This window comes from Elgaria multicarinata, chromosome 10, assembly GCF_023053635.1.
Source record: "Elgaria multicarinata webbii isolate HBS135686 ecotype San Diego chromosome 10, rElgMul1.1.pri, whole genome shotgun sequence".
NCBI lineage: Eukaryota > Metazoa > Chordata > Lepidosauria > Squamata > Anguidae > Elgaria > Elgaria multicarinata.
Genome location: NC_086180.1, coordinates 39,042,266 through 39,060,165, shown reverse-complemented (window position 1 = coordinate 39,060,165; position 17,900 = coordinate 39,042,266). Strand labels below are relative to the sequence as shown.

Sequence of the window (17,900 nt, the reverse complement as noted above, 5' to 3'; positions counted from 1 at the left end):
ATTGAAGTGCGAGGGGCAGTGAACTGGAGTTCGTTTTTACTGGATGTTTGAGAGGTAGAGGCATTTTACTTTGTAAAAGAACGTATTCAGTTATTTTAGTCCATAGTCTCCAGATAATCAACTGGACACCTTTCTAATGACAGCTCCAATGTTCAAGTGTTTCTGTGTCATAAGTAACATGTCATAGAAGTTTGCACACCAAGATGCAGCCATAGTTACTAGTCAGAGCACTGTGTAAGAAGAGTTTTCTGTAAAACATGTCCTCTGTACAAAAGGAAGAGAGGGTTTTTTTTCACTTCCTGTAGTAGCTGCTAGCACTGCACTGCAGGCAGAACAAAATGATTAGGGCTGAAATAAATGAGAGTTAAAGGAGTCATTAAGACCTAGGCTTGACTTCTTCAGCATTAAATTACTATTTCCTCTTTTCTGATGGATGTCAATGATCTGGAGCAGCGTTAGCTCATGCTTTTAAGTGTCGCCATACTGAAAAAAATTAAAATGCAGTGTCTGCAGACATATAGTATATGTGAAGTGCCAGGGAGGAGATAATGAGGCAAAGCTCAGCAGAAAATGACATTTTGGAAGCTGCAGCTACATGCTGCTGATTGTTTTCCGAGGAGGTAAGCTGCAGTGACCATCACAAATAGCTAAGCATCTTCCTTGTAATTGAATATTTTTTTGCGGTAATATTTGTTATACCAGGTTGCTTCCAGATTACAGCTCTTTAGCACTGCTTCATCATTAAGTGGAAATTTAATTAAAACAAAGGTTCCACACAGCACTCAATGTAGTGCTGACTGTATTATTAAGCAATGTCCTCATCCATGGCCAAGATTTTTGCAGGTTTATTTGCAAGTAAGCCCCATTCAGCAGAAGTCCTTTCCAGTGCTAATTGAAAGTATCCTGTTTGCCAGGCAGGACTTTGGGCCTGAAATTCAGGGCTCCCTTAGCAGAATGAACAGGAGGTCCCCAAACAGAACAGGGACAGTATACCAGATTTTGAAGTACATGAAGAAGTACACATTACCATCTAAACTGCTCTGCCACAAGAAAGTGGTCCAACGTCTAAAATTGTCTAACTGCTCCACTGCTTGACTGCTTCCTTTCGGAGCTTTTCTACGGGTTCTTTAGATGATGTCGTGATCCTCCAGTTTCACTTCTGTTTATTCAGAGCATTTTCCCGTTTTTTTTTAAGAGAGGAGAAAATTGGGTATTATTTCTCAAAGAGCTGTTCTTTTTGTGTATTCCAGCTATTCTGCTATAACACAGCTTCACCTAGAGGTTATGTAGCAGAATACCAGGAAAGGGAAAGCTCTTTGTGTAGAGCTTTTGTCACCTTATGCAGAAAAGCTCTTAATCTCAGTTGGAGGATTCAGGATTTATTGCCACTTGAATATCAGTTTCTGTTCCAACTAGTTTCCTTGCAAATTAAAAAAAAATTTTTTTTACAGTGAAATAACGCTATTTTGCTATAAACATGAAAAAACTACCAGTAATGAAAGCCCCTCCATAAATAAGAAAAGAAACTGCCACTGGGGCAATTAAGAGTGAGCAATTCAATAGGCAATTCATAATTAATTCCCCTGCAGTGATCAAGAGAAAGCAATAAAACGGCCAAGCCTGCAAACAGGAAACTTTCTTTTAAAAGCACAGAAGCCCTAAAAACCTGTCAACACAGGATGTCATTGCTAAAGATGTTTAGCAGGGCTACTTCTATTAGTTAATATCAGGCTGTAATGGGAAAGCCTTAACAACACTTCATTTCTAGTCAAAACCCAGGTTTTTTGGAAGGAAGATACAGAAATACCAATTTAAATTACTGTCTTGTGTATTGGTGGCCAACAAACAGTTGAAGGCAGTTGTATCCAAGAGTCCTTCCGTTCATAGAAGAGGCATGGATCTGCAGAGGCATCTGCAAATGGAAATGGAGCAGGGGAAGATCATTTTCAGTAACACCTCTGTTACCCTGTAGCTTCCGGTCCACCTTCTGCACTGTTCTGGAGTGTTCCCCAACCCTCCAGATCAGATTTGCAGGATGTATAGGGGGCTGCAGGGGGAGCTGAGACCCAAATTCTCTTCTGCTCATGGAATTCTATGTCCAATCCATTGTTCATTATATGTAACTCATCGTATGTAACTCCCTGGGAGAACTTCTGCCTGGATTGTATATATTGTTTTCTCTTATTATGAGTTTGAAGAAGTGTTTGTAGCATATGCATTATTTCCAATAGCAGTGCGTAAGATCAGGGTCAATTGTGTGCAAGCTGGTATACCTTGCTATGGACATAACTTATGGAATGGTAGAAATTCTGTATGGCATGCCTACATGGCCTTATTTGCTACCTTTTGTGATGGCCTCTGATTCTAAATAAGCTGAATTGTATTTATAAATCCCCACATTTTTCCACAAGTCATACCATGTGGATCTAAAACAGCCTTCCCCAACCCAGTGGCCTTCAGATGTGTCAGTCTACCATTGTGATTATCCCCAGCCAGTATAGCCATTAGCACAAAACTGCAGGGGCCAGAAATACTAATATTATACACACACACACTTTTTTAAAAAAGTGATATTCAGCTCTCAAACATTATCAATATGTTGCAAATGTACAAGCAAGGTTGACGAGAAAAGGCATTTCAGGCTATCCTGGAACTGCACACAATCTTAACAAAGACTATATTAAAAACAAATGCACCTATCTCATCCAGCAAGCTCTTGAGAAACACAGCCTATGTTGAAAGGTGAGCTGCCTGTCTGAAGACTTCACTAAAGAAAACTGGGTGGTACCTTGTGTTTTCTTGCAATCATTTTTTTTTTTTTTTTACGTAGGAACCATTTTTGCTGCCAACATCTCTCTGCAGCAGATTGTAAATCAATTTACTAACATATTCAGGTTCTAACATTATGCCTCCCTCAAGAGCAACAACTGAATAGCACTGCTTATGAAAAATAACCCACTAAACATAACACCTTGTGTGCCCATATAAAATCCATTCCCAAGCAAAACAAGTTTTGATTTTTCTGTGTTGCTGCGGTAACCATAATGAATTTCTAGACCTTTCTGCCCTTAATGCTGGTCATACTACTGCATCAACATACTGTCATCTCTAGGATCCTATAATGGTTGTCAGTGAACTGTGTTGTGTGAATGATATGGCTTACGTGAGGTGAAATTGTAAGCAAGTCTTTGACGGACCACAAAGAGTGGAGCCCTTTTCAGAAACCGGTGGGGTGGGTGGGAGGGAATCTGGAGATACCTCCACTAGATTCCCCCACAGATTTTCACCATCTTTCCTATGAGGGAGCCTTACAGATTTGCAAATTATGGAACAGGAAATAACGACAAATCTCCAGGAGAAATGAGAGCACGAACAGCATAAGCCTCCATTGTCTGAAAACCCTTGTTGGTTTCCTTAAAAGCAGGCATACTGAAATGACTGTGGAGTTCTGTCCTTTCTCAAAGCATGCTTTCAGGGTATTGCCAACTGAGCATCTGTTATCACCACAGGTGTTTACTCTACAAGAATGAAAGGGATACATGAGGGGGAAAGGATTCACCGGCAAGCTTGTTGGTTAGTATAGTAAGACATTTCACACTCCCACCATCTGTTGAATGAAAAGCAGATAGTTTTCTATTCTGAGATGGTGGCAGTTTTAGAAATCGGCCATTCAGCTTACATTGCATGTTTCTTCACATTTGGCTTTGGAAAAGCAACCACCAACCTCAACTTCATTGAGCCCACCATGTCAGGTCCATTCTTATTTTACTCATATGCCTGGGTTCGTACATTTTTCCTTATCATGACAGCCTATGGGGCAGAAATTGCTATTAATATTTGGATTGGGCTGATCAAAGCAATACCATTTTCAAAGTGGCTAAATCATGTTTGCATTCAATACTTTCTCAAATTCTTCAAGGGGTGTTCTCTAAGATGTCTTCTGACCAGTCAATGGCACTCTAATAATATCCAGATGACAATGCTGTAATGCATTGGACATTGGGGGCTGCCTCAGAAAAACATACAGAAGCTTCAACTGGTTCAGAATGCAATGGCCAGACTATTAACAGGATGATTGCCATATTTTCACTGGCTCACAGGTTGTTTATGGGCTTAATTCAAAGAGGTATTTTTGGTCATGGAAGTCCTAAATGGCTGGGGTATCTAAAGGATCACCTTCTCTCACATGAACTAGCCCATCAATTAAAATCTTCATCAGAGGTCCTTCTTCTGCAGTCCTTGCCCTCAGACGTTAGGCAGGTTGCTAGAGACACAGCCTTCTCGGTGGCGGCACCCAAATAATGCAACTCCCTTTCCAGATATCCTGGTACCTTCTTTGGAATCTTTTAGGTGCTTGTCTTGTTCCATTGTGCCTTTCATGGCTTTAGACATACTGGAAATAATATTTTAAAAAAACTTTTATGATGTCTTTACTTGAGCTTTTGTTTTCCCTATTGTATTATGTGCTGATTTAATTTGATATCTCTTACTGTTGTTGTGTTTATTGTATGTTTAGTGCTTCATGTTGTAAGCCACCTTGAGGCCATCTCACGAAAGGCTGGATAAAAATGCTATAAATAAATACATATGCAAACAAGCTGTTACTCACTTTTGTCTCGGTTCTGTAATTTACACCAGAATAGTCCTATTGACAATGGGATCAGTGTAGAGGAAAAGGTTTGGCGAACACAACCTTAGTTATACTACCTGGTGGCTGTGGGTCATATTAAGTAGATTTTTTTTATATAAAGTTGCCTTGGAAAGACAACCTGCTTAGACTCCCAACTGAATAACTGATTTCTATAACAGAACTCTACAAGCTTTGGCTTTTTTTCTTTACCCTTCTCTTCAACACTGGAAGAATTTAAACAAAACAAAATCTCAGACTAGGCAATTTTGTTATTACTGCAATGCAGAAAAGTAACTCCCCCCCCACACACACTCCCCCTTATCAGTGGGAACAAGATATTGCATTACCAGCCTGAATAGGGCTAGGGCTAAAAGGGGTTCTGTGTGTGCATGAAATTGAGGCTGTTTGCATAACATGCTAATTAATATTCAGTAATTGAAAATGAGTTGTTTGTTGAACCGTTAGTTAGCATGTTGTCTGAACGCAGCACATTTTGTGCAGGGCGGGTTATTGTGTTGTCTGAATGTCTGCAGGGTTGCTTGTTAACCATCCTGAACGACCCAACGACAAACCATGGGTTCTCAAGGTGGCTTGTTCAAGGAAGTAAGCCACACTCCTTGGTTAACAAGCCACGCTGGCTGCATTCAGACAGCACACCAATCCACGGTTCAAAACAACACACACTCAACCACTGAGTGTAGGTTAGCATATTGTGTAAACAGCTCCATTGTCTTGTCTGGAAAAGCCCTCATTTCTTATTATGTTGGGCTTGGCTCTGGAACTCATTCCCAACTTCACTGTGGCAGAAAAAGGGCTTTGGCCACATCGTTAATGGTCTGTCCACCTCAGTTGCCCATTTGTGAAATGAAATAGCAACAGTCTTGGTTTTGACTTGGTAATGAAAGTGAATGGCATAAAGGAATAGACTGGAAAACAAAAACCAGGTATTTGAAAACAAGGAACAAGGAATAAAACAAGCAAATATAACTTTATGAAAGAAAACAAATCATGCTTTTTAGCTGTTTTAAAATAACGAGTACATACAGAATTAGCAGATTCATGCAAAACTGCTGACTGTTATTACAGCACTCGTGGTATATAATAATGAATAAACCTATTTTCAAAATGATAAGGCTTCTATCTCTGTGATGTAGGTAAGGTAGATTCTCATCAGTGGCTTTAGTCAGATGATCGACCTAATGAAGGGTCGATATTAAGAAACTCCTTTATCTTATCGTATAGGACCAACACCAAAGCACCTCCTGTCCCACGAAGAACATTTGAAAAGGCTCCCCGAAAAAAGGCACCTATTCCCTCTTGGCCGTATATCTTGATAAAGCAGTCAATAGTTCCTTTGTACTGACGTTCAGCCTCTCCACTCTGTATTCAAAGAAATTTAGACATAGTAGAATTAATGGAAAACCTATACACTTGATAGGTGATAGGCAAATGTTTGTTCTGTAGCATTAGGCACTTTTCTAATGTATCTTGGAATCTCTCTTTCTCTAGGTCTGTTCCAGTATAAGAACCTTAATAAGTAAATGATTCCATGATGTAGCTCTCTGCAGCTAAATTTAGCGATCTTCATGTGATGTTTCTTTTAAGCTTCAGAGTTAAATGAGGTCACTTCTTTCCTCGGGGTGTTTTGATGCATGCTGATTCTTGGATAATGTCCACGGCAAGTTTTTGGAACATTGTTCTTCCGTGATTTTTCACTAAACTCCACACTGTTCCCCTGAGTGCACCCCCCTCCCAAACAATGAATACCAATCTGGAAAAATGGTTTGGATTTCAAAAAACCTCAAACATTAAAACAAATATGGACAGACAGGAAGAAGATAACCAATACAATAAAAACATATGTGCTAGTAATTAATTGGCTATTCTGCTTTCACATTAAAACTGGTGATAGAAGACATAGTAGCTCTCAAAAATAATTGCATAGCTATAAGAGAATCCAAGTTTGTTTTTTAAATCAGTAATTCCATTATTAGCAATGTCAGTGGTAAAGCACCTGCTTGGCAAGTTCAATCCCAGGCATCTCCAGGTAAAAGACTCCTGTCTGAAACCGTGGAGAGCTTCTGCCAGTCAGAACAGACACTATTGAGCCAGATGGACCAATGTTTTGACTCAGTATAAGGCAGTTTCCTGTGTTCCTAACTTCATATTTTCTGGTAACGTCCTATATATGCTATAGTAATAATATGTTGATCTGATTTGGAAGAGGTATACAAGAAAGAGAGAGCTGGGATCAAAACACAATGGGCCAATTCACATGGCGCAGCAGTCCATTGTGGGTTAATTTACCTGTAAGGAGCTGCGGTGCGTGCCAGCTGCCATTATGAGTAAGTAAGCCTCTGCTGAGGCTTGCCACAACTTGTCATGTTGTCTGAACCTGGGCAGCAGGAACCTGGGCAGCAGGAGTGTTAAACAACCCTCACATTACCTATGGTCTGTTTTAACCTATGGTGGGCTGTTGTGTCACCCAAACACAAAGGAAGCTCAGAGGATAGCAACAAGGGAGAGGGCCTTTTCGGTGGTGATCCTCCGACTGTGGAATGATCTCCCTGATGAGGCTTGCCTGGTGCCAACACTGTTATCTTTCAGGCACTAGGTTAGACTTTTCTCTTCTCCCAGGCATTGAACGGCATTTAACAACACTAAGTTTGTTTTCTAATGGACCCCAGAACTGTTGTTTTAAATGGATACTGTTGTTTTTATATTGTTGTTTTTATGTTTCTGATGATTCTTAATTTTTGTATAATTTTTAAATGTTTACGGTTTTAACTTTTGTAAACCGCCCAGAGAGCTTCGGCTATGGGGCGGTATATAAATGTAATAAATAAATACATAAATAAATAAATCAGGTATTAATGTAATTGCAAAGACAATCATACAAGGCAATACTTGCTAAATACGTTGCTTACCTGCATCATCATGCGTCTTCTGACAGTGTCAAAGGGGTATGACAGTATCCCAGAAAATACAGTCACAGCTTGAGCGATTGCAAAAGATAAAATGAATGATGCCTCTTTGGGATTTGGCAGCATTCCCTAAAACGGGAAAACAAAAAGCAGAAGTAATTGGGGTGAAATCAACATATTGCTCCAGCATTTCTTATGTCCACAGCATTTTGAAGACTGGATTATTTCATATTCTCAGTGTAATTTAAAATATTTCCCCCTTTTATTTTATGCATTAGTGGTGCTAGACAAACCAAACAAAACTAAGCTGTAATATGAAAGAATGAGAACTAATGTAATCTAATGTCAGGATGGACAACAGTTGGCTTACTAACCAGATCAAGACTTCAAAGCAACTTTATCCAGCCTTAGTGATCTTACATTGCTCAAGTTTTCTTTTAAGGAGAAACAAGAACCCTTCTACTTTTTGAAATGATCTTGCAGCAAGCAAATCCCTTGCTCAGGACCCACCTTCCATGAACTCACACCATCCTATCACATGTGCAATGACAGTAGGGACTAAAGTGTTCTGTGAGCGGTTGCATAGCGGGTATAAGTTCTTGAAAACACCAGCAAAGAACTGAAACCTAGGGCAGCAACCATTTTACTTCTATTTGTTTGTTGCATAGTATTGAATAAAATGTGTTTGTTCCGTGCTTTGATCTCTTGAAGCATCATTTTATAAAGTCTGCAGTACGAAGTACTACAACGTACATCATACATAAAGCTGTTACTGTTAGGTAATGCCAAATTTGTAGAGCATGGCCATCTCTGATGCAGTTGGATTTTTCTGAACCCCTGGTGAAGAACATAGTGGTCCCAAAGCCTACAGAAGATGGCCTTCCTTGGTCTACTGGATAGAATAGTGGACTAGGTCAGCCAAGAACTCACCAAGTACCTTTGGCTAAGGTTACAACCCCAAACACAGCTACTAAGGACGAAGTACCACTGAACTCAAAGAGATTTACTTTTGATTTATGGGATCCTTTTGTGAGTTGTTTACATTCATGAATTAGTATGTCTACACACACTAGCACCCCCATCTTCAACTTACTCACTGAGAGCTTGACTGCAAGGACTGCCCCATTTAATTCAATAGTGGCAATAAAATTCTGTATGCAAAGCAATATACATGTGCGCCTGCTTCCTCACCTAAAATCAACAGGGCAGTTGCTGTGAGTGTGAGAGTTTCATATCACACCAGAGCTTTGGCTGCAGTAATAAATTAGTGGATTGGGGTGTAATAAATCTATAGAAACAACTAGATAACAAGTATTGTCATCAACACTGGGTACTTTTGGGCGAGTGTTCATTACTAGGTTTCAGTTTATGAAATAGAATTAATAATACCATAGATGATAGGGATGTTCTAATAACGAATGAGTTGAATACTGTAAAGTGCATGCATAGTAAGAACGACATTTAAATAGATCTACCTTTGATTGAAAAGCGTGACTTTGATCACAAAACTTACTTTTATGGTGTCGTAACATCCAAAATAGGATGCCCGATATACAATAATCCCCTGTACTGAAACACCAAATCCTTGGTAAAGGCCTGTAATTCCATCTTTTTTTGCAATTTTAGCAATACAGTCAGCAAGGCCTGTGAATTGTCGCTCTGCAGTACCTAATTTTTTTTAACAAAGGGGACACACAAAGTTTATTCAGGGTAATTGGAGAGCACTGGTATTCGTGACACATTTAGAGATAACAGAAAAGCTAACTAAGTCTCAACTTTAGCTCTTGTACCTCCGATCATGAACAGAAAATGTTGTTGCTTGGTAAAGATATATAAAAAGAGAATCTTCTTTGCACATCTGCACTGTGAAATTTAAAGTAACTTCACTTTACATACTTACTAAGTTAGAAAAAAAATGAGATACTGTCTTAATTCAAATATCCACTATACAGAAATTCTGAACAAATTTATTATGGGTTCTCAAACTAATGTGTGTCTTTTTCTATGCCCTCAATGCCCCTTCCCAACCAAAGAAAAGCTGAAAAGGTATTGCTTCCAAATGCTGCTGCTAAGATATAAGGAACTAAGAAATAAAAATGCCCAGTGCATTTTTGTATTCACCTTTGTCAGGACCACTGAAAGAGATAACAAATATTTCAAAATACTCATTGCAAAAATATTAATGTCAAATAATAGATAGCACCCACAATCACAAAAATAGAAGCACAAATAGAAACAAACAAATCTGGTTTCAAAATGCAGTCAAATCAATAACACAAAACACTGCAATGAAGAAATAAAATATGCCTAAGGAAAAATGGCTCTTAGCAAACAACTGAATCATAGAAGAACCACATTTACACAGCAAAGTGTATATGAAAAATTAATAAATGCATATAACTATACAACCAATGCTATCCTATACATGTCTATTCAGAAGCAAGTCCCATTGAGTTCAATGGGGCTTACTTCAGGTTAAGTGGGCATGAGATTGCAAACCTAAGAGAAAGCTAAATAGATTATAGAATTTTGCTATAGGCACCTGACAAATACCAGGAAGTTCACAGGTGCTTGTCAGGCCATTATTGATGTTTTTTAAAAAACATTTTACTTAATTTACAAAGGTCTATATTTCTGCATAACTTGGGAATCCACTGAGTTGCCTGTTTTCGGAAGTGGGGGCGGTTCATGTCCAAACTGACTGGCACTCAACCACACAAGTAAACCATTAGAGGAGCCGGTGGCTTTATGGAACTTTAATATACAGAGCAGCACATTGTGAGGAGCTACAAAGGGCGAAGGGCTATGCTTGTAGCCTTCCAAGAGGTATCTGGTTGGACACTATGGGAAAGAGAATGCTGGATAGATGGATCTTTGGTCTGATTCCGCCGGATTATTCTTATGTTATGAACACCCTCTCCTCCTTTCCAAAGGATACAATATGCATTTTGTCTTTTCCTTATGTATCATTAGCAAACTCGAAGAAAACAAAAACAAAAACAAACCGCCAATCAGGGCACACCTTAAAATATGATTAAGATGAAGTCCTTTACCTTTTCCAATGTCAGCCCCTAATCGAGTCCTTGCAAAGTCTAATGGATATACTACACACAATGAGGTCGCTCCAGCTGCACCACCAGAAGCCAGGTTCGCGACAAACCACCTCCCGAACTGAAATGGAAAAACCGTGGTAAGTTCAAAAACAGTTCAACGTCACCCCCACCCCGTCCCTATAAATACCTGAACTAATGGAATGAAGGGCTAAAATGACACAGGTTTGAAACTGGCTGAATTTTCTACATTCCAAATAATCAAATGTAAATATAAACAAATGGCCGATGTCCTATGAAACTTTGGTTTTGATGGCCAGACTAAGATTTGGGGATTCAAGACTTGACTCTCTCCTTACACTCTGCCACAACACGCCCTCCCTGATTTGGGTTGATTTTTTGCAAGGAGCATATAAAACAGGTTTTCGGGTCATGTGTAAAACAGGTTTTAGGCCAATTGTCTCCAACCTGGTGCTGATGTGATCATGTATTATCTGCTCCTTCTTTCCAAGCAGTGGAAAGTGAAAGGTGATTCACACATGCATGTATGTATAGATGTTTTGTCACTTGGGGTCAATTTATACATTTTTCTTCACAAGAAACACTCAATGACCACGTGGAGATAGAACTGCATCAACCAGAAGAACACAGTTAGCACTGATTTTCACAATTGCAACAGTGTCCAAAAAGCCGCTTGTGCAATGGATAATGGCAGACTACGTAGTACTTTGATCATGCAGTCAAGGGCATGGACATTTCTGAGGATGATGGTTTAGTCTTCCCCAATCCAGCACGTCCAGACATGTTGGACTACAAATCCCACCATACTTAGCCTGCTTAACCACTGACTGGGAATGATGGGAGTTGTAGTCCAACACAAAGAGCCATGGTGGATCAGATTAGGATACATCTAATACAGCACTCTGGATTAGATGTTTCCAACTAGCTGCCGACTAGGAACCCACAAGCAGGACATGGGTGCAACATTTGTGAACCGCCCAGAGAGCTTCGGTTATTGGGTGGTATAAAAATGTAATAAATAAATAAATAAATAAATAAACAGCACCCTCCCACCTATGTTCCCCAACAACTGGTGTATATAGGCTTTCTGCCTCTGATACTGGAAGTAGCGTATAGCCATCTGGAATAGTAGCCATTGACAGCCTTCTCCTCCAGGCATTGACTGCCTTCTCCTCCAGGAATTTATCCAACCCCCTTTTAAAGCCATCTACGTTGGTGGCCATCACTACATCTTGTGGTAGTGAATTCCATAGTTTAACTATGCGCTGTGTGAGGAAGTGCTTCCTTTTATCTACCCTGAATTAACAGACAATGGTTTCCAAAGTACGTCTCCACATCTGTGCATACCACGTGACTGGTCAAACAGGTTTGACAACTTCATGAGTCAGTGTGAAAGATGCTTAAGTTGAATGGCTCCAATGGTTAAAATGATCTTCTTGTTGTTATACATCAGACAACAACAAGTCTAAATCAGAAAAAAACAACTGTCTTCATGAGCAGCATGATATTGGTTTTTAAGAAGAGGCATCACATGTAATAGGCATTAATATCATAATGGCTGGGGAATGCTGTGAGTTGAAACATCATGAAACAACTCAGGAATGGGGCATTCCTGGGCTGTTAATTGAAGGTGAAAGTGGCAAGCAGGCAGGAGGCAGCGCACCCACTCAATACTGCCAATTCCTTAAACAACCCAGGAATTGGCTGTGATGTGCAAACCAGGTCATTGTCTCTTTTATAGACTGCATATTGAAACTTGTACCAGTTGTCACTTCTGCATAATTGGACCAAGTAAAATGATTTGGGATGAATGTGGATTCCCACCCACCTACCCCCTGTAAACCAAATGTTAGATGACATTTACCTGCGTATCTTTATCCACTCCAGACATGAATATCTGTTTGTATTTGTCTTTAAAAGCAAAGTTTAGGGCCTGAGTTGGGAAATATCGGATGACATTGGCGAGATTGCCACGCCAAAAGCTGCGAAATCCTGCAGACAGAAGATTTTAAAATGAACAATATTAATTATCTTCAGAGGTTTATCTTGCATGATGACATTTTTATTATTTAATCTCGCTCAAGTTATTTCAGTTTGAATACTTGGTAGAGGTCGGGTGTGTGTCCTTGAACACACTGTTTGCTCTCTTCGTTCAGGATCACCCCAGAAATTCTATCTAACTCACCCCACACTCCCAGCAAAAAGATCCAGTCCTTTCTCTTTTTCTTTCAGGATCACTCCCACAAACAGACTCACTGTCTTTCCCCACCCCCACCCTCCACATGCATGCAGACTCCTTCCCTGTTCCCCACCTTCTTCCCATTGCTCTTCGCAGTCTTCCCCAGTCCAGGTCTACCCGCTTCTTCCTGGGCTCACCCTCCCTATCCTAGCTCCCATCTCCCCTCTTTCTACTCCCACTCTATTGGGGTGGGAACTTCAAATCTCCCTCACCAGGCAGCACCAGTGAGGTATACCATCCCTTCCATCCTGCCTTTTTATTTCAGGGCACCGCAAGTGCTTCAAAGTGGATCACTGGCTTCCAGCTGCCTACCATCTTTACTTTGTAAGAATGTCTTTGGGTCCACATAGGGAACAGAGGCATTCTGGGAAATAAAGATGGCAGGGGTCAGGAGGCCAGTGCTTCACGGTGAAATAGTTCCAGCCACCTGAAGTTTTAAAAAAGGACTCCAGAGAGGTGTCTGGGAACACTGATGTCTGTGGGTAACACATTGCTTTACCTTTGATCTATTTTGTTGGTGGGTCTCCCCCTCACTGGAGGTCTTCAAGCAGTGGCTACACAGCCATCTATTGGGGATACTCTAGCCGTGGATTTCCTGCACTTAATAGGGGACTAGATGGCCCCTTCGAACTCTATGATTCTATCAGCTTCATAATGCTAAGCCACCAGAGAATCAAACTAGGTTAGATATCATTACAAAAGGGACAGAAAATAGAGAACTCCAGATTGTTCCTACATAAATAGCCACTTCCACGTTGACAACTGTTTTTCTATATATATATATCTCGCCCAGAGAAGACAAAGCTCACCATGAGGTATGGAATGCCTTTCATAAGAAGAAATGCTAAAACACACACACACTCCTTAGGTTGAATGGGCCCAATTATCAGAATAGATTCCCTTTCCTCCTTCAGCTCCCCCCCCCTCCCATGCACCCAAATCTACTCTGGAGGGTTGGAGAACCTTCTGGAGCCGATCTGGAGGGGATGTGGGTGATTGCAGCAGTGGGGCGAAGAGGAAGGGAAAGTCCTGTTGTCTGAGTGGATGTTGAATAGACCTCATAGCTAAGAAAAAAACTATAATAATAAATAATTTTGTAATACATCTCATAGTTTTATACTATACTATAAAAAATTTGGTTCAAAAACACCTGAACAAATCCTGCACAAGTTCATGGATGAGAAAACAACTATGAGGCAGGAAGCTCAGGTCATCTGTTTTGGTGTGGTGGCTGTTACTAATGCTTTGAAGAGCCAGAGGCTGGGCATAAATGGCAGGAAATAGAGCGCTGGATTAGCAGACTGCAATGTTAAAACATGCGCATCTGTCAAAGATAAAACCTAGCCTCAATGGGCTGTTGGCTAGACACATTACAGCTGCTTTTAGTTTCTTATATTTTAGCCACCAGAGGGGAGTGCAAAGATCTTTTGAATAAAGAGTAGTGGACCAGGGTTTTGCATTCATATTGGAAGCATAAATGCAGCAGGTTTTTAATAATCATAATCCTCTTATTAGAAAAAGCATAAACATTCAGATAATTGTGTTATTAAGGCTAAAATTGTGTGGTGCCTTATTAAGCGAAAACTATATCATAAAAGGGGGTTATTTTGAGGAAGAGTTTACAGAGGCAGTAGAGGTGACAGATCATTTGTTGTAAAATATAGAGTTTGAGGAAATATTTGAAGGGGTTGAGGAGTTCAAGATGTGAATTTAAACTCTAGTGTATTTCAAAAGGGAATTCCTGATATGAAAATGAAGAACAGGAGAATAGGTCAAAGCTGAATGAAAGGACAACTGAAGATATTGAAGACCTGAGAAGTAAAGCTCTCACTGTAGGAATGTAACAGCTGAAAAACAGTGTGAGACTAAGCAGTAGGGATCCTTATAGTTCATTGCAAGGGAAATGTAAGAACAAATTATTTGAAAGCTTGGTAAGAAAGACTTATTTGAAAGCTTGGTTAAAGAGGCAATCTATCAATTGTTATTTTACAGGCTGAGTTTAGAACAGCAGAAAGAGGGTCAATGGAGAGGAAGTGGGAATATTCAAGGCAAGAAGTAGCTTAAGCAAAGACAAGCATTGTGTCTGCAAGAATAAAGAAGAAAAAGCAATCAATGGATGTTCCATATTTCCCGATGGCTAATGAAGCTCCCATTATTTTTTCCAAAACTTTCAAAAATTCAAAAAAACTTTCAAAATTTTTTTTGTGAACCGCCCAGAGAGCTTCGGCTATTGGGCGGTATAAAAATGTAATAAATAAATAAATAAATAAATAAAATAAATAAAATAAGATGACCATATGCTAGTAGTCTTGACCACAGCAGTTCTCATCTCAACCAGATTTTAATCCAAAATGGCCTATCAGGTGGTTCCAACAATAGCTGCAAACATCTACTGCAGAAAGAACCTAAACTGAAGGCCACCGATATGTGAAGTTATTTACGTGTCTTTAACAAATAGCTGGTGTGAGGGTGTGAGAGCTTTAACCCTTTACCCCTGCCATGATGCCAATTTGAAACAGCACCCCTTCGATGCCCACTATTCACTTAGAGATGTAAGCATGCATTGGCATCAATGGGAGGTTTCCTCCCATTGCAGAAAGCTGTTGTGGCCCTACTGATCAGGAGAACCATACCAGGGGATAAAGTTCAAAGCCTCACAACTTCACTACATCATTTACATTTCTCAATCATCTTTACAACAATCCCAGAAGGTAGGTCTGTGTTATTGTTTCCTTACAGCAATCGGGGAAGTAGGGGGATGGACACAACAGAGGCTTCTCTAAGCCCCCCCCCCATTGTATTCATGGCAGAGGCAAGATTAAAACCAGGGGCTTCCTCTACAGCACAGCAGCGCTCGAAGGAGGGCTAGTCTTTAGGAAAGACCTACCTTGCTCCCGAGGGATGCGCACAAAGCAGTCTATCATGCCTTTGTATTGCTGGTCAGGACGGATCTGTTTAGATGAGGCCTGGACCTGCAGGAGCAGCTTGACACGCTCAATGGGGGCTACCGTGGTCTTGGAAACTGCCGCTGCCACGCCACCGATCATGAGGTCCTTCCCGAAAGAGACGGGATCAAAAAGTTGCTGTCCCTCTGCAGCCTGCATGGTGCCAGTCGGGTAGACAGAGAGGTTTTGGTGGGACTAGAACCTCCAAGCAGCATCGCCTAGCACCAGGCAACACTTCTAACTGCCACTGCTCAGAAAGAGCCAATGGATCCCCCTCCCCTCCCCCAGCCAGCTCAGATGGATTCATTCTGAAGCCACATGATTGAGCAGTGCCCAATCATAAGTCTCCCTGTGAGCATCCCTTTCCAAAGAAAAGTCTGGGCCCTCTGGAGACACAGGCTAGAGGTGGTGGTTAGTCAGCAACAGCTAGTTAAGGCCTAGCAAGGAGCAACCAGAGACCTACAGGCTCTTCAGAGAGCAGTTAGTTGCTCCAACTAAAAATTAATAGGTGCTCAAACTTCAATTGCTGATCACCACTATCTCATTAAAAAGATGGGTTTGGCTGGTTTAAACATCATATGAGAGTTTAGTAAGAAAATCTTTCAGGCCTGCCTTTGGGACAACACAATTACTTCAGGGCCTGACCCAGCTCCCACTAAATTCAGAGTGCTTGTTTTTCCACTGTATTTCATGGAACAGGCACAAGCAAGGTTCAGTAAAAAACACAATGATTTTTGAACCCATGAGCAACATAGCTCAATATAGAATTTTGGTGAATTTATTTATTTATTTGTATCCCGCCCTATATCATTAAAAATATAGGAAATACAAAGAAATGTATTTAGCTATTGTATTTAAGATAACTGCGTAAAAGAGGGATAGGTTTATTACATTTTTATACCGCCGAAGCTGTCTGGGCGCTTCTCTGTCTATGGTAAGAGAAGTGAAATTTCAAGTATGCATTTCTGCAGTAGTTGGATGTTAAAATGAGTGCAAACCATTCCTACAAGTGCATGGGTGAGCGTTTGAAAAGCAGTGTGTGAGAAAGAATTTGAGATAATTCTTGACTAGAGCCAGTGTCTCTATCTGAAAAGAAAAAAAAAGTAGTAATGGGTTAATTTTAAGTCTTTTCTATATTGGGTTGGAGCTAAAGACTCCACCTTCAGACTGTTCTTGTGTTTTTACTTTTATTTTCTTATACAGTGCAGTTTCCTTTGTTTTTCAATTAAACAGGTTGTGACTTGGGCCTACAAAAGTGAATAGAATCAAACTTGTTTTAAAAGGGAGGAACTTAACAAAAACAGTTTGCAGCTTTATCAAAGCAAAAATCTTGTGAAGCACACACATATGGGGGCTGTTGTACTGACTGCATGCTCCAAAATGATCAATTAAAGGCATCAGGAACATTGACTTTGCCTAAACATTTTGTGTGCAGATGTAGGGGGAATATGGTTGACACTTCATCCTGGACCAATTCAGAATTTATTGGTAATTCCATGAGCACAGAAACAAGATTGTACCTAGAGAGCTGTTGCAGAATGGGAATAGTTTCCTTGTACTCAGCAATCTAATAGTAATTTACAAATGAGAACATTAGTATTGCTCCTTTGTGATGTTTTAAATTATGAGTCATGCATTGACTACAGGAAAGGTGTTTATCTAAGAGGCGAATTACAATGCATTGGAAACATCTATAATCCACAACTACTTTATTTTTTATTTATTACATTTAATTGTTGTAAACTGCCCAGAGAGCTTCGGCTGTGGGGCGGTATATAAATGTAATAAAATAAATAAATAAATAAATAAATATACTGCCCAATAGCCAAATTTCTCTGGGCAGTTCACAAAACTCTGTAGGTCACGACTAACTTAAAGTCACGTTAATTTCAAAGGGTCTACTCCAAGTATGACCAACCCAATGTACATTGATATACAGAGATCAAGGACTCTAGACTTAAACCTGAAAACCTCATTACATGTATTCAGGTATATGAAGCAGGAGCTATGTTACCTCCTTTGAAGAGCCCATGTCGCCTAATGACATCATAAACTGTTTTATAGCATTCTCTTATCTTCTGACAGATGTCA

At 40.1% G+C, this 17,900-nt stretch overlaps 1 protein-coding gene across 1 annotated transcript; it reads right to left on the bottom strand.

Annotated features, from left to right (window-relative positions):
* Positions 1 to 5,771: 5,771 nt before the first annotated feature.
* Positions 5,772 to 15,968, bottom strand: SLC25A31 (solute carrier family 25 member 31). Its single transcript, XM_063135304.1, has 6 exons — positions 15,752 to 15,968; positions 12,490 to 12,617; positions 10,608 to 10,725; positions 9,068 to 9,222; positions 7,558 to 7,683; positions 5,772 to 6,010 (listed from the first exon to the last, which is right to left on the bottom strand). Exons 1-6 carry the CDS (start codon positions 15,966 to 15,968, stop codon positions 5,810 to 5,812), a joined length of 945 nt encoding a protein of 314 aa, XP_062991374.1. The 3' UTR covers positions 5,772 to 5,809.
* Positions 15,969 to 17,900: the final 1,932 nt, after the last annotated feature.

What these genes read in the sequence shown, in the direction of transcription:
- SLC25A31 (XM_063135304.1), bottom strand. Translation starts at nt 15,968, where the DNA reads ATGCAGGCTGCAGAGGGACAGCAACTTTTTGATCCCGTCTCTTTCGGG. An exon ending in AGGGGCTGACATTGGAAAAG is followed by an intron (nt 9,223 to 10,607) that starts GTAAAGGACTTC and finishes AAAAAAAATTAG; the next exon opens with GTACTGCAGAGCGACAATTC. An exon ending in GAAGACGCATGATGATGCAG is followed by an intron (nt 6,011 to 7,557) that starts GTAAGCAACGTA and finishes CTTTGAATACAG; the next exon opens with AGTGGAGAGGCTGAACGTCA.